At 34.5% G+C, this 17,022-nt stretch overlaps 1 protein-coding gene and 1 pseudogene across 2 annotated transcripts; both read right to left on the bottom strand.

Annotated features, from left to right (window-relative positions):
* Positions 1 to 3,461: 3,461 nt before the first annotated feature.
* On the bottom strand, positions 3,462 to 8,033 carry LOC105954501 (uncharacterized). 2 transcript variants are annotated; one of them, XM_012978171.2, is made up of 11 exons: positions 7,781 to 8,033; positions 7,089 to 7,203; positions 6,928 to 6,991; positions 6,408 to 6,599; positions 6,085 to 6,169; positions 5,625 to 5,666; positions 5,084 to 5,252; positions 4,950 to 5,002; positions 4,638 to 4,862; positions 3,923 to 3,969; positions 3,462 to 3,785 (listed from the first exon to the last, which is right to left on the bottom strand). In XM_012978171.2, exons 2-11 carry the CDS (start codon positions 7,138 to 7,140, stop codon positions 3,719 to 3,721), a joined length of 996 nt encoding a protein of 331 aa, XP_012833625.1. In that variant the 5' UTR covers positions 7,141 to 7,203; positions 7,781 to 8,033; the 3' UTR covers positions 3,462 to 3,718. The 2 variants fall into 2 exon arrangements, with proteins under 2 accessions (XP_012833625.1, XP_088673848.1); XM_088817722.1 differs by having other exon boundaries at positions 7,089 to 7,659; positions 7,714 to 8,014.
* Positions 8,034 to 13,447: 5,414 nt separating this feature from the next.
* On the bottom strand, positions 13,448 to 14,519 carry LOC105950577 (uncharacterized; annotated as a pseudogene).
* Positions 14,520 to 17,022: the final 2,503 nt, after the last annotated feature.

Below are 17,022 nucleotides of genomic sequence, written 5' to 3'. Positions count from 1 at the left end.
GCGCTTATCGTGATTGTGAAGATAAATCCCATATGTTTTGTTTGTCCAAGCAGTATCCTATTCACATATGTCTCTTCACTTATGTTTATTTCTCATGTTTACTTCTTGTCTTGCATTAGGCATTATTTATTAGAGAGAGAGAGAGAGAGAGAGAGAGAGAGAGAGAGAGAGAGAGAGAGAGAGAGAGAGAGAGAGAGAGAGAGAGAGAGAGAGAGAGAGAGAGAGAGAGAGAGAGAGAGAGAGAGAGAGAGAGAGAGAGAGAGAGAGAGAGAGAGAGAGAGAGAGAGACGGGATTTTTGTTTATGTGTCGGTTAAATTTGATTTTTTTGTTGCAATCGGATCTATTGGGCCTACTACTCACATTTCCACGTTTCGTATAAAGTTTGGCAAAGTCTGTAGTCTTTGTTATTTGATGTTGGATTTGATATCACTATCCTTTGATTTTCGCATTGCAATTATCGTCTGGTATTGAGTTGTGAGTTTGTGATTTTGTGTGTACGTTATGTATGGTGATTCTTTTCACTTACTTTCAAGATTCTCTCTTCATTTGATCTTTTTGTTAAGTGTTTGAACAGATTTGCTCGACACATCAAGATCATTAGTCCATGTTGATTTATCTATGCATGGTGATTGCGCAGAAAGGGGGAGAAAAGAACAGTAAAGCTGGCATGAACACAGTGGGAGTTCAAACAACTGTTGCCACAGTGCACTAGACAGTTGTTGGAACAGTGCTGGAATACAGGGGGAGTTCAGACAACTGTTGAGACAGTTCATTCGACAGTTGTTGGAACAGTGCACCAAGGAGGAATTGACTGTAAAGGGAAGTTGATTCTGCTAATGCATATATTTTTTAGTTGTTCCCTGCTTAATTGAACAATTTTAACTATATGCTTTTCTAAGTTGTTTGTGACTAGGAACATTTTTTGTTGAATTTGCTAACCCTTGTTCATGCAGGTACGATATATTTAGGGGGAGTAAATGTTCTGACCAATTAATGACAAAGGGGGAGATTGTTAGAATCTAGTTAGATTCTACTTAAGGAAACCGAGGAGAATTCTAAGAAATTGGGTTTTCTTAATACCATGTGACTTGGAAAGAAAGTTTTTCTTCCTTGAGCATACACACAGCTGTGTATCATGAGAAAAGGGAAGAATATATTTATTTTCCAAGTTTTGGTTTGCTAAATTGTCATTAATTGGTTTATATATTTATTTTCATTAATTAACTATTTTGGTTTATACAGAATTTGTATTTCAATAAAATACAATATCTTTTGGAAATTAGTGTTTGACTAGGACTTAATATCTTTTGATAAAGTTTATTCCTAATAAGCCTGATAGGTATTTGAAGTTGGACTCTTGTAGCATTCTTTATCAAGCTTATAAAAGAGGAGCAAAGACACGTTATTGATTGTGACTTTTTATCGAGAGAAGTTTAGAGAAAATATTTTTTCTCTCGTTTGTATTGCTCCCTCGTGATACGTGATTTTCATAGAAAATATATCAGCTTCAAGGCTTTGTGGTGAAGACACCAAGATTCAAAGATTATCACAAGCGGTCTTCTTCTATATAAAAAGAAGATCGGTTCTTCGGGAGAGGGGCTTAAACGAATCTTGGGATGAGATCGATCCGCCGACTGAGGGATTCAGCGTTGAAGGGAGTTCAACCGTGCGGAGCAAATGACGTGCTGTAAATTGAGGATTTATAATTCAGCGTAGTATACAAGAACGGCGTCAACAAAGAGGGAGTCTTTGTATTTTGATTAAGTCCTACTATTGTATCCGTAAAACTAAAAATTAGTAAATTTCATTTGCAGGTCCCCGTGGATGTAGGGTACAATTGTATCCGAATCACATTAAATTTGTCTCTCGTTTATTTCTGTTTTTACAAAATGTTTCTCGAACTGTTGCAACACTTCACGCAACAGTAACGAAAAACTGAATCTGACACAAATAATTAATATTTGCACGAAATAAGGATACATTCATAATATCTTTAAATTATTCCAAAGTTATCGTCAGTTACATATTTGTATCTACAAATCTTATATATAAAAGTAAAAAACGCTAGGGCAACCTAAGAAACCCTAATGACATATTTGGAATTTTTTGAATATTAATTATTAGTATTTTTCATCTCCTACTTTCCAGCTTTTTTTTCTCTAATGACCTTCATAGCAAATCGGATTTGCAAATCCGCTAATAAAATTATAATCCATTCGGATAGTATATTTTTTTTACTCTTTGTCTCTCTCTTATACACACCTATGTGAATTTATTTAACACAATTTAATTATCATATATTTAAATTTTCTTCCTTTTTGCAATCCCATGCATCGCACGGGAAGAATTGCTAGTTATATATAATTTACAAGTTCCAATCTTAATTATCGTTCCATAAATTACATTCGAGGCATATAAATTTATCTTAGTATGTAATTAACATCTATAAAAAATATTAGGACACCACTAAAAGTGAAAAAGAGATATAAGAAACGTCCTCGAAACTTTTAAATATTTACAGAAACAGCCCCAAAAAGTTTCCGCAGGTGTCATGGAATTTCGATTTCCAAAACGTGTTTGGGTTGAAGTTTCAGTGCATCGTAGCCAGTGTTGTGAATATCGGTCGTGGTGGTCGATATATAGGCCGCCATATCGGTGGCGGTCGTGAACCTTTACGATATTGGTGAGGTGGTTTGAAAAATCAATTTTTGGACAGTGAGACAGTTGAGGTGGTTTGCGGTGGTTTGTGGCGGTTTTGGGGGGGGGGGGGGGGGGGGGGGGTGGGGTTGTTAATAAATCGGAAAAAATATCTGGATTTTTTTTCTTAGAAGGAAACTAGGGTTTTTTTTCCCCCAAAATTTGAATCCAATTTGTTTTAACCAAAACCAAAACAATCCAAATCACCACCCCAGTAAGACACAAGAACATGACCAAAATTTACTAACCCAAAACAAGCCACACTTGTCCGACGGCTGCTACACACTGAGAGGGCGAGAGGGCGCTCGGTGGCAGGCGGCGGTGGGGATATAATCATGTTTAACTATTTTTTAATATATATTTTAAGTATTTACAAATAATATTTAAAATATATTACACTAAATCTAAAAATCGATTTATTTCCGATTAATCACCACCGCGCCAATTTATCGTGTGGCGGTCCCTAACCGCCTCGGACCCGATAACCGTTTTTTAGAACCTTGATCATAGGTGTGTCAACAGTTAATACAGTAGAATCCCGATAAATTAATCATAGGTGTGTCAACAGTTAATACAGTGAATCCCGATAAATTAATAACCTCGTTTAAATAATATGTTTTCCCGGTCCCGACTCGAAGGCAACGTGCTAAAAAATATTTCCTTAAATTAATATTTCGCTAAATTAATATTTCGCTAAATTAATAGAAATCGGTTGGTCCTAACTGTATTAATTTATAGAGGTTTAACTGTATAAACTCGGATATTCTTGAGAATATTTTTACTCTCCTGTTTATATATCAAATATCTTCATCCATGGTATCACCAATTGTACATCAACTAAGCAAAACAAAAAATTATCCATTCTCCACAACTCTCTGTTTTAACTTTCTTCATTTTGGGAGACAGCTTGAAATGCCTTGTTAATAAATAGTTACAAAATGACATCAAAAAATCGTCTCTCGAGTTTTACACATAGCAACTCAGATAATTATGCAGCCCTGCGTTTTGTTTCGACTTTGGTCAACCTAATGTTTCGGAAAAGTCAACACGCATCTCCCCTCCTACAATATCAAATATTTCGTCCACCCTGTTAAAGGAAAATACATGTAAGAAAAATTTAAAGTAATCAAATCAGGACATAAACGAATCGATGCATGAAGTGGTCGTAAAAACAACGCTCTTTACGAATCTGAGTGTTGTTTATCGCTCTTATGAAGGAAATACCTGCATCTGTCTATATTCACCTCCACCAGCCAAGTTGTTATGTAAACCTGTAGATCAGAAAATAATATAAATTAATTAAGAAGGATGTTCTTATTTACTATGTCATGAATGCATTTATTTATGGGTAAATTACGGCCACCCCCTGAGATAAGGTCTAATTACGAAAAAAACCCTCATTTTGGGTAATTACAACCACCCTCTCAACTATGAATCTTCTTACACGTCCACCCTTATGGTGTCGAATTCAACATTATCTTATAGATTCCCTCGAATGTTCTCTCTCCAGTTCGTACTCGTTTTGTGCAAAATTGCGTTTTCTGATACACCAGAATCTGATATTTACAAGCCAAGAGACACATGGTCATCTTGTTTAAAAATGTGGAGCTTGAATGGAGTAAAACGGGTACAAACTGGAGAATATTCCACGTAATCTAGAAGATTCTACTAAATTTGACGCCACAAGGGTGGACGTGTAAGAAGATTCATAGTTGAGGTGATTGTAATTACCCAAACGTGAGGGGGGTTTTTGTAATTTGATGCCTTAATTTACCCTTTATTTATTAGCTTATCATAATTACAGAACATGTTAATATCAAATTACGGTACATTAATTCACTAATCACATGTTAATAACCACACAAGAGAGGTTTTACTTTTTCTTTTTTTTTTTGGCCTATACTTCTCCCAATGCACAACTTCAATTAAATTCCGATACCTGTAAAACATTGCTATCCTGCAGTTGTTTAGACTGGACAGTTGAAGTACTAGTTTTGCAACCTTTAAGGCACGGAAATACTGGTTCCCGATTTTCGTTCGAGTACAAATTCAATAGACTCAGATCGATAAATTCTCCATCGTAGAATTCATCCGACCAGTGCAAAACAGCGACTTCTGCAACTTTTTCATCGTAGACAGAGAGTAGTTCCATCACAAGCAACCGCTGCATTACGGTGTTTGAGATGACAAAAGGTAAGCAAACTACGAAGCAAACAATTGTTCAATGTAAACAAGCAGATCCGAATTTCACCTTTAGATTCAATTCCGATATAAACATACGAACAATCTCCCAAGCTAGTTCTTCTGTAATCATTTTAAATAACTACGATTATGATAATGAAAATAAAATCAATGATTATAATATTAAAGAGTAAGAGAACATACCGAAAGACGTAATTGAAAAGAATGTAAAAACAGGGATTCCGCCGCAGCTGCCATTGTCGGAGTCGTCTTCCGAGGAGAGAGAAAATTGAGCTAATGGACTATTACTCGTCCCTCTAAAATAACACCTCATTGATTTACATGTATTAACCATTTGCGTCACAACTGCTACCTGCAAATGAGTTTCCTCTAATATATAAATGCATTTTCTACTCGTAAACAAGAAAACATCCAAGTATAACAAAATGCGTCGCTCGTGCAGATAAAATTAGAAGTTATCTAACAAACATACGCTTACGTACTCAATCAAGCAATACTAATACATGGAAAACATTCTCTTGGATCATTTACCGTTTCTTGGAAAAAGGTTATACTTTAGAAACAACATAACAAATGTGATTTTTTTTCCCCTTCAAAATTGATTCACGATCCAAAAAAGAAGCATATTTTGATTATATTTTTTTTTAAATACGTAACTATACGAATAAGGGAATCAGATCACACTGTCTTTACCAGAAAGAGGACGAAAGTTGAGTATATTTACCATATCTCTGTAACACGACAAAAACTGCGCTCTATGAAGCTCCTGAAAAGAAAAAAAAAATATGTCACATTTGCAAGCATATACATTCAAAATAGACAACAGAGACAACCCGTACATTTTTTTGCTTTAGACTAGAGTCGCCTCTCAAATAAACAATCTTAAAAATAATTTACATCACAAATATTGCATAAATGGAGAAATTCTTCTGACATTTGTAAATAACATTACCTCTTCAGTGATAGTATAAAGTTAAGAAACTAATACTCGTAGATGTGTTCTATTTAGCAATTCGAAATGAAACCGTTTCTATATATATATATATATACACACACACACACACACACACACACACACACACACGCATACGTTTTCACTGTCAAAACTTGGGGATATATAATCGTTTAACGAAATTAGAGTGATATAGCATCCAGTGAATCAAAGAAAACGAAAAATGCAAAACCTGCTGCTTGAACAATTTGGAGCAAGCTTTTTTTCGAATATTAGGCATGTCACTCAACACACCAAAGTCCATTCCATCCATATACCTGTGAAGATTCATAAAACAGAACCTCATTCATCGACTAACAAGAAACTTACGGCATTCATAAAAAGTAAAATGAAATGTTCAGCTTTAATGCTGTTTGGCAAGATTAATTATGAAAATACGTAACCCTTTGTAATGAGTAATAGTACATGCACAGTCTCGTGTAAGTATGTGTGTGTGATTCAGATATACGAATTAGCTTTTACTAGGTGGTGTGGTGAGGGTGAGGCTGTGGGTACTTTTGTGAGAGGTAGGAGTTGACGATGTTGGTGGCGTGAGAACGGGCGGCAGAAGCAGCGGACCGCCAGTCGTGGCGTAGACGATTGAGCTTCGACCATTGGTTCCGAACGTTCCGTTGAGCATTTGGTCTCCACAGCCTCACCGCAGAGGAAGAAGATGGCGGTGTGGAATTTTGGCGTTGAGCAGCCAAACTGCAAAAATAAACATCACTAATCAATTTTCTCTTCCATTCTAATTTTCCACTGAAAAATAAAATAAAAATAAGTTTACAAGGGTGAGCTATTGTTCAACTCCGAGGACATTTTCGGGAATTAGTTTGATTAGCAAAAGATTGCAAATTTCCCTACCGTCAATTCATCAAATCACCATCTAATAAACCAAATCCGTCAATTCTGAATCCCACGAACATAATTCAACCAATCAAATCAACAAAAAGACACAGTAATCGCACACATGAACAAGAAAATGAAAACCAGAAAACGAAACGCTGGTGAACAACTGGAGCTGGAGCAATCATACCGTCCTTCATTGAAATCGGAACTGCCGTTAAATTGTTGTTGTGGATACGCATCCTTTGAGTAACCTATACATTAAAATCCACCAATAAAAAGATATTAAATCTGATCCGAACAAAAATTAAGAATGAAAAGGGAAACAAGAATTGACACTGAAAGACTTGCCTTGAGGGTGAAGTGCACCAACAGGAGGTTGATTCTGATTGTAATAACTCATTATCTTTTACAACTTCTCTTCTTTGACTCTTCTTAATAATACACGACAAGTGAGTACATGCAACTGCCGGAAAAAAATCTCGATAAAATGATTTTTTGGGTCTTATTTATATCAAAAAGAAATCTCGTAAAACAATTGTACTGCCGAAAAAATAAAATAGATACATAAAGCTAACAACACGAAACTAACATGTTACGAGAACCATCTTCACTTATTTTTTCGTTCGGAGTCTAAAAAAAATTATTTGTGCCACATAACAAGTAATGATTTAAGATTCGACGAGAACATATTAAATGAGATATTTTAATATGCTAGAAGCTGAATTAACCACATAGCATGAGAACTGTAAAATATTATATCAGCAATGAAGAAGAAGATTAATTGATTGATCAAGCTACACTTATACATATTGCACTGCAAATAACAAAAGTTTTATTGCATAACATGAAAATTGATAATAGCTGCAATCAATCAGTATCAAGTTTGCCACTTAAATGAAAAATTACAGCAACCAACCAGCTTAAGAATTGCAACGACCTAAATTTTATATATAGAAATAAACGAAAAATTTACAGAAAAATCGAATACTTAAAATTGACCGGTGAACTAAGATATGTCAGATTTTTTACTTAGAGCGTACATAATTTTTTTTATCGGAACGCCGCCGTAGCGGCCGGAACCGGAACGGAGGCCACCGCGACAAAGTTCCGGCAAGTAGCGGCTCACACCCACCGTGGCGGCGATTAATCGGACTAGAATGGCGTCGAATGGCTTCCGGCGGTGTTGGTGGTGTAACTGTGTTCTTCGCGGCGGCGGAAATGAATCAGAGCTGGTGGCGCCGCCGACAATTTTATATTAGTTCTGATTTGGGCATGGGTCGATTGCAAGAATACAAATCTTATTAGGGTCACTTTAGTTTTCAAATGTTTCAACTGGGTCCCTACATTTTATGATTTTTATTAAAATAAAGAGATATATTCAGAACTTACACTTTAACCCCTAAAATTGAAATTTTCTGCATTTTTTCACCTTTTTGCAAATTCAAAGGTTTTTAAGGGGATTGTTGTAACATTGATGATTGATATAGCATTATTTTTATATTGTAATATTATTTTGTAAATTATTATATTACAATTTCAATATTAGTAACTTTAGGGTTCGGCATGGTCTGGTTTTATCGGTCCACCGACTCACTTTCGATTCAGCCCCTTAAAATCAAATAATATTAGATATCCACCCATCAATTTGTTTTGCATTTCAATAAACCCCCTCATAAAACCATATCCCCAAAATACCCTCTCAAGTTTAATTTGGCACTAACTTGGACTAGTGCCAAATTAAACTTGAGAGGGTATTTTGGGGATATGAAAACGAGCCGAGCTCGAGCCGAGCTCGCCTCTTTTGGCTGGCTCGAGCTCGAGCTCGAGTTATTTTGTCGAGCTCGAGCTCGAGCTCGAGCTCGTCGAGCTCCTCTTTTTTTGGCTCAAGCTCGAGCTCGTGTTAATTTTGTCGAGCTCGAGCCCATTGTCTTTTTTTTTTTTTAAATATTTTTTTAGTTATTATTTTATTATTAAAAATTATTTAAAAAAATAAAAACTAAATTGTAATTATATATATTTTTAATATTTGCATTTATTTCTATAATATTTTACATTATTATACATTATTTAAATAAAAATAACATATAAAAAATAAAAAAATAATAATAAATCCGGCTCGCGAGCTCATGAACAACTGAAAACCGGCTCGAGCTCGGCTCGTCAGAAAGCTCGAGCTCGCGAGCTCGAGCTCGAGCTCGAAAATCTCGAGTCCGAGTTCGAGCTTTCTACGAGCCGGCTCTTCGAGCTCACGAGTCGGCTCGGCTCGTTTACACCCCTAGTCCAAGTCAATTTTTTTTTCTTTTTTGAAAAACTTGCGGTTTGAAAAGGGTGAAAAATGTATAAGCTAATTATCGGGTTTATGTTAAATGAAAGTTTGAACTAATGGCATTGTTAACAAAACTAATAGGTTTAGGCAAAAAATACTTTTACCAAATTTGTCTACAACAATAATTAGAAAAATAAATTGTTTCGGGTAATAAAGTGATAAATAAAAATTCGTCATTATGTATTTAATTATAAAACTCATTAATATAATATACAATAAAAACTGTTATAAATATACTAAAGAAACTCAAGTAAAACAAGAATATGGGAGATCAAATATAAGGATAATAGAACATTTTCTTCTTATTCTTGTTTTGTATATTCAAGTGTGTTTACAATTTATTACAATGACATCTATTTATAGTTCTCAATGAGCATATTGAATACATAAAGTATTAATGAAGCCCACTTAAACTCTTACGTTTTTTACATCCACACTAAATGTTATTGAATGCATTCATAACACTCCCCCTTGGATGTCAATCTTAATGGAATATGCCTCGTTAAAAACTTTGCCAGTAAAACCCAATGGGAAAAATCTAGACAAAGGAAAAAGAGTACACATCCATGTGAAGCTTGCGATCGTGAGACACTGCCTCGTTAAAACCTTGCCAAGAAAAACCCAGTGTGATAAAAACTTGGACGAAGGAAAAAGAGTACAGTGTGTGAGCGTTAATGATCGCGCTCCCCCTGATGTCGGCAAGAGATCTTTGAGTCGACGCATTCCAATACTATGGACCATCTTCCTGAAAGTTGTAGTTGGCAGTGCTTTAGTGAATAAATCTGCCAAGTTATTGCATGATTGTATCTGATGAATGTCAATATCACCATTCTTTTGTAGCTCGTGAGTGTAGAAAAACTTGGGTGATATATATTTTGTTCTATCACCTTTAATGTAGCCGTTTCTGATTTGTGCAATACAAGCGGCATTATCCTCGTAAAGTATTGTGGGTGTATCTCGTATTGAAGTCAGTCCACAATTTTCTCCAATATGTTGAATCATTGATCTCAACCATATACACTCGCGACTGGTTTCATGCAATGCCAGAATTTCTGAGTGATTTGAAGAAGTAGCTGCCAATGTCTGTTTCACTGAACGCTATGAAATTGCTGCACCACCACAAATAAAAACGTAACCACTCTGAGATCTGCATTTATGTGGATCAGAAAGGTAGCCGACATCTGCATAGCCCACTACTTGGGGTTCTGAATTGTTTGAGTAAAACAAACCCATATCAGTTGTTCCACGAAGATAGCGCAATACATGTTTAATGCCATTCCAATGTCTTTTAGTAGGCGCAGAGCTATATCTTGCTAATAAGTTGACCGAGAAAGCAATATCAGGTCTAGTGTTATTTGCAAGATACATTAGTGCTCCAATGGCACTAAGATAAGGTACTTTTGGACCAAGTAATTCTTCATTCTCTTCTCGAGGGCGTAATGGATCTTTCTTTATATCCAACGATCGAACAACCGTTGGACTACTCAAATGATGAGATTTATCCATGTAAAATCGTTTTAGAATCTTTTCTGTATATGTTGATTGATGGATGAATATTCCATTGAACAAATGCTCGATCTGCAGGCCGAGACAAAATTTTGTCCTTCCGAGATTTTTCATCTCAAATTCTTTCATCAACTAGTTTTCGGTCTTTGTGAGCTCTTCAGGAGTTCCCACAAGATTTAGATCATCCACGTAAACCGCAATAAAAGCGAATCCACTATTAGATCTTTTGATGAAAACACAGGGACAAACTGGATTATTTATATACCCTTCTTTAACAAGGTATTCACTTAGAGGGTTATACCACATTCTTCCAGATTATTTTAAACCGTACAAAGATCGTTGCAACTTAATTGAGTATAACTCACGAGACCTTCGTTTAAATACTTCAGGAATTTTACATCCTTCAGGGATTTTCATATAAATATCACTATCTAATGATCCATATAGATATGCAGTAACAACATCCATAAGGCGCATGTCAAGCCTCTTTGTGACTGCTAAACTGATCAAATATCTCAACGTGATTGCATCGATCACGGGGGAATATGTTTCATCATAATCAATTCCGGGTCTCTGTGAGAAAGCTTGTGCAACTAATCGTGCTTTATATCTCACGATTTTATTTTTCTCATTTCGTTTTCGTACGAATACCCATTTGTATCCAACGGGTTTTACGCCATCCGGTGTTAGGACTGCTGGTCCAAATACTTTACGATTTTCAAGGGAATTTAATTCAACTTGAATAGCATTTTCCCATTTTGGCCAATCATTTCTATGTCGACACTCTTCGACAGATTTTGGTTCGGGGTCCTCATTTGCAATATCAATTGCAACCCCATAGGCAAAAGTATTATCAATAACAACTTTATTTCTATCCCATTTTTTTCTGGTATTTAAACAGTTTAAAGATATCTCTTCAGATATAAGTTCTTTCTCATGATTAGTCACATCATGTACTTTAGATTGATTAGTCACATTTTCATAGCGCTTTCTTGTTCACATATAATATTCTCTTCATGAGAATTTACTTCTATTACCCTTTTCCTTCTAGGGTTCTTATCTTTTGCGCCAATAGGGCGCCCACGCTTCATTCGAGGTTTCATTATCTCTTCATGTTGTCCTTCATGGACATCAACCCGTGCCGGGGTGTTTATAGCGGGTATATGAGATTTTGTTACCGTTTTCATATCGGTAAAAGCATCCGACAATTGATTTGCAATATTTTGCAAATAGATTATCATTTTTACTTCTTTCTCACATTGATTTGTACATGGGTCAAGATGAGACAAAGACGGTACATTCCATGTAATTTCACGCCGTTCAACCTGAACTGACGATCTTTCTCCCCCTAATGGCGGGAAAATTGTCTCATCAAAATGGCAATCAACAAATCTTGCCTTAAACAAATCCCCCGTCAGGGGTTCAATGTATCTAATTATAGACGGGGAATCAAAACCAACATAAATTCCAAGTCGTCTTTGGGATCCCATTTTTGTTCTCTGAGGTGGAGAAATTGGAACATAAACAGCACAACCAAATATTTTTAAGTGAGAAATGTCTCGTTGCTGGCCAGAAACAAGTTGAAACGGTGAATACTGCTGAAATGAACTAGGTCTAATCCTGACCAATGAAGCAGCATGTAATATTGCATGTCCCCAAATAGAAGTGGGTAAATTAGACCGTAAAAGCAAAGGTCTAGCAATCAGTTGCAATCTCTTAATAAAGGACTCTGCAAGTCCATTTTGAGTATGTACATGGGCAACTGAATGTTCAATATCAATACCAATTGACATGCAATAATCATTAAATGTTTGAAATGAAAATTCACCGGCATTATCAAGACGAATAGTCTTGATAGGATAATCGAGAAATTGAGCTCTTAATCTTATGATTTGAGCAAGAAGTCTAGCAAAAGCAACAATACATGTTGACAATAGACTTACATGTGACCATCTAGATGATGCATCCAATAGAACCATAAAATAGCGAAATGGTCCACAAGGTGGATCTATAGGTCCACAAATATCCCCTTGAATTCTTTGTAGAAACGTTGGGGCCTAGCTACTAATTTTCATTGGAGATGGTCTTATAATTAATTTCCCTTGTGAGCATGCAATGCACACACATTCATGGGGCAAAAGAATCTTCTGGTTCTTTAAAGTATGCCCATATGAGTTATTTATTATTCGACACATCATGGTCGATCCTGGGTGACCAAGTCGATTGTGCCAAAGAGAGAAAAGTTTCGGATCATTGGACTTCTGGTCCATCACAATATTTGTTTCTATTGAGCTTATAGTCGCATAATACAACCCTGATGAGAAAACTGGGAGTTTCTCTTTACATGCTTCTGGCATGAAATATTGGTTGTAATACAAAGAAATTCCATATTCCCCTCATTCATAGTCTCGATATGAAATCCGTTGAGACGTATGTCCTTGAAATTCAATAAGTTTCTTTTGGATTTATTAGAGTACAAAGCCTCTTTGACCAAAATATTCATTCCACCAGGCAAAACAATATTAGCTCTTCTGGAGTCATCAATTAGTTTGGTAGTACCAGAAATTGTACTAACACTTGCCTTTGCTAATTTCAAACTCGAGAAATATTTTTGATCTCGAAGAATTATGTGTGTTGTTCCACTGTCAACCAAACAAATGTCTCCATCGTTCAGGTTGCTCACAGACTCATTATATTCCATTTTTCTGGGAATAAAATAAGTAATATAAGAAGATTTAATAAAATTTATTTTCTTATGTCAATCAAACCACCAACCACACATAAAATTATTTCGAACTCATTTAGGGAATGAAAAGATAAACATTATTTAACTCAAATGCAACATAAATGTAATATTTGATCAATCCCGATTGATCTATTTGTTGCCATTATTGTTATCATCACCATGAAATTTGATTCCATCAATTTCTACACTTGGCGCGGGAAAGAAATCAGCAACATCCAAATGGGTAAGGTCCATTGGATCAATATGGTCATTCTCGGTGTAGCTAAAATCAGTAAAATTGATTTCTTTCCCTTTTCCTTTTCTCTTGATGGATGCTTGATATAAATCAACAAGGTGCCTTGGAGTACGACAGACACGTGACCAGTGTCCTTTCACTCCACACCTGTGGCAACTCTCATTTTGATTATTATGAGGGCCAACTTTTACAGCCTTGCCCTTGTCTTGTTTTTCACCATTTTTATTCCACTTCGGGTGGTATGGTACAACTCTAGGACCATCTTGATGTCGACCATAACCACGGCGATACCTACGTCCGTTGTCACGACCTCGACCACGATTATAGTTGTTTGCATTCACTTCAGGGAATGAAACATTTGCATTTACTTCTGGAAATGCTTGTGATCCTGTTGGGTGGGAGTTATGATTTTTCATCTAGAGTTCGTTGTTCTGTTCAGCAACGAGGAGGCAATAAATCAATTGAGAGTATTTGGTAAAACCTCTTTCATGATATTGCTGCTACAAGAGCATATTAGAGGCATGAAAAGTGGTAAATGTCTTTTCTAACATGTCATGTTCTCTGACATCGTCTCCACATAATCTCAATCGAGAAACAATTTTAAACATGGCGGAATTATACTCATTTACCGATTTAAAATCTTGCAAAGGCAAGTGCGTCCATTCATATCGAGCTTTAGGAAGTATCACACTCTTCTGGTGATCATATCTTTCCTTTAAATTGTTCCATAGAGTAGCAAGGTCCTTTACCCCAAGATACTCGGATTTTAAGCCCTCATGGAGATGATGGCAAATAAAAATCATTGATTTTGCCTTATCTTGTTCACTTTCCTCATTACCATCCTTAATGGTATATATTTCCAAGGTTCATGGCATTCAAATGGATCTCATCATCAAGGATCCAAGTTAGATAATTTCTTCCGGAAATATCTTGAGCAGCGAACTCAAGCTTGGTGATGTTTGCCATAGCACTGTGTCATAAAATTAATAGTGCTTTAGATTATATGTATACTCAAAACTTCAGGTTTGAGTCTAATTTATTCAATATATCCAAGCTTCAGGTGTTGATATTCGATATGGACTTCATGCCTATATTTTCTTTATGATAATTTGCATAATAATAAAGCAAATAAATAATAATTAAAGAGATAGCATTTTAATTGATGCATAATAAATTAATATATTTATTATTGTATCAAAACGTTTGATATCATTAAAAGAAAACCGTAGGCATGTAAAATATACACATGAATAGATAATAAAATGATTATGCCAAAAAGAATATAATAATTCTATGTGTACATGCAAATATATACGTACACACAAGTATATATGCATATATGTAAAAAAAAATGCTAAATGGATAAACAAATTTTATTAGTGTAGGCATGTATACACATACGTATATAAATGCACAAATATATACATGTATTAATGAAATCAGTTGTAGTGCTATATGATTTTTCAAAATCAACAAAAGTTAGGGCCGAGAGAAAGTGTTGGAAATATATCCATGCGTCTCGTAGTGAGATTGGATTGTGATAATAAACATAAAATGCATGTCTATTACCGAAACCAACTTCAAAGAAAAACAGGAGCAAACTCGTGCTGATAACGTGTTATAAATATACTAAAGAAACTCAAGTAAAACAAGAATATGAGAGATCAAATATAAGGATAATAGAACCTTTTCTTCTTATTCTTGTTTTGTATATTCAAGTGTGTTTACAATCTATTACAATGACATCTATTTATAGTTCTCAATGAGCATATTGAATACATAAAGTATTAATGAAGCCCACTTAAACTCTTACGTTTTTGACATCCACACTAAATGTTATTGAATGTATTCATAAATATTAATGTAGACTTATCACTTATTAATATATATATATATGTGTGTTTGATGGTGGAATCTAAATTTAGAATAAACTAAAAATCTATGATGTACATTTTTTATTGTTCAAATGCAATCAATGATACAAGTTACTGAAACACAAATCACATAAAAGTGTAAGAAATAAATACAAATTATACTAAATTATGTTGATTTAAAAAAAATTAAGTGAAGTCGACAATAAAATAAGCATAAAATGCAAATAAACTTAACACGGCAAAATAATTATATATATATATATATATATATATATATATATATATATATATATATATATATATATATATATATATATATATATATCAATAATACAAACAACAAATGCGTATTTGAATTACAATATACAATTTTTATGATGTACATTAACATTTCCTGAAAAACTTTATTGTAGACAACGTTGTAAGTAATATTAGTTACATATTCCGGCTTGATTTTTATGCAACCTCTACTCTTAACTCTCCATATTGTGACGTATAATAGTTCATGTCACCTCTAATACTAATGTAATATTAATACTAATATCAATACTAATAGTAATACTAATACCAATACGGATACCAATACTAATATGAATAACCATACCGAACAATGTCAATATCAGTATGAATACTAATACCAATATTAATACCAATACTTACATCAATACTAATACTAACACTAACACTAACACTAACTCTAACTCTAACTCTAACAGTAACAATTAAACACTTACATTAACACTGATATTGATACTGATACTAATACGGATACTAATACTAATACTAATACTACTACTAATACTAATACTAATACTAAATGTTGTGTTTGATAAAATTAAGCACTTAATGTTGAATGCTGAATACATAGCTGATTGGTTAAGAATATTATCTGAATGCTCAATGATGAACAAATAAATTCGTTTGAAAATTATATATCTGAATAATGTAAGATTACAATATTATCCCTAAGGATAAATTATATATTAGTTGAATTAATAGTACTTTTTATGTTAAAAAAAATCATAAAATATGTGAATCAACATTTCTTCGTTATAAAATAATATAATCAAAATGAAGATTATACAAAAGCCAAAAACTAGAAAATTGTAATATTTCACAATATAATAGAATAAAAAAATGGTTAGTGGATACAGCCCCAAGACCACCGCCTAGAATACACTACTGTTTACTCAATCAATTCCAGATGAAGAGTAGAACCACCGTCGCTGCCTCAATTTTCTCTGTCCACGAGGATTTTTTTTATAATTATTTTGAATTATTGCAAACTCAATTTTTTGTAGGGATAAATGTGTCAAAAATCCGTCCAGAGAAGCTCTGACTCAATAACCGAGCGTTTTTTGACTGATTCGGTAAGTGGTAATTTGAATGATTAAGATGTCTACACCAAACGTACTTAATGGATTATGTCTGACCGATTCAGAATTTTATGCCTATTCAGAGCTCATTAAGAACAATCAAATACTAATACTAAGGGCAACTCCAATGGGAGACCCCAAATTGAAGACCCCAAACACTCATTTGGGGCTTGCTATAGTGTTTTGGGGCTTCACAAAAAGGTTTTCACTCCAATGACA

This window comes from Erythranthe guttata, chromosome 5, assembly GCF_056151865.1.
Source record: "Erythranthe guttata isolate IM_541 chromosome 5, IM_541, whole genome shotgun sequence".
Classification (NCBI taxonomy): domain Eukaryota; kingdom Viridiplantae; phylum Streptophyta; class Magnoliopsida; order Lamiales; family Phrymaceae; genus Erythranthe; species Erythranthe guttata.
This window is presented reverse-complemented; position numbering and strand designations above follow the sequence as displayed.

What these genes read in the sequence shown, in the direction of transcription:
- LOC105954501 (XM_012978171.2), bottom strand. Translation starts at nt 7,140, where the DNA reads ATGAGTTATTACAATCAGAATCAACCTCCTGTTGGTGCACTTCACCCT. An exon ending in TGGTGCACTTCACCCTCAAG is followed by an intron (nt 6,992 to 7,088) that starts GCAAGTCTTTCA and finishes TTTAATGTATAG; the next exon opens with GTTACTCAAAGGATGCGTAT. An exon ending in CCAAATTGTTCAAGCAGCAG is followed by an intron (nt 5,667 to 6,084) that starts GTTTTGCATTTT and finishes TTTTCTTTTCAG; the next exon opens with GAGCTTCATAGAGCGCAGTT.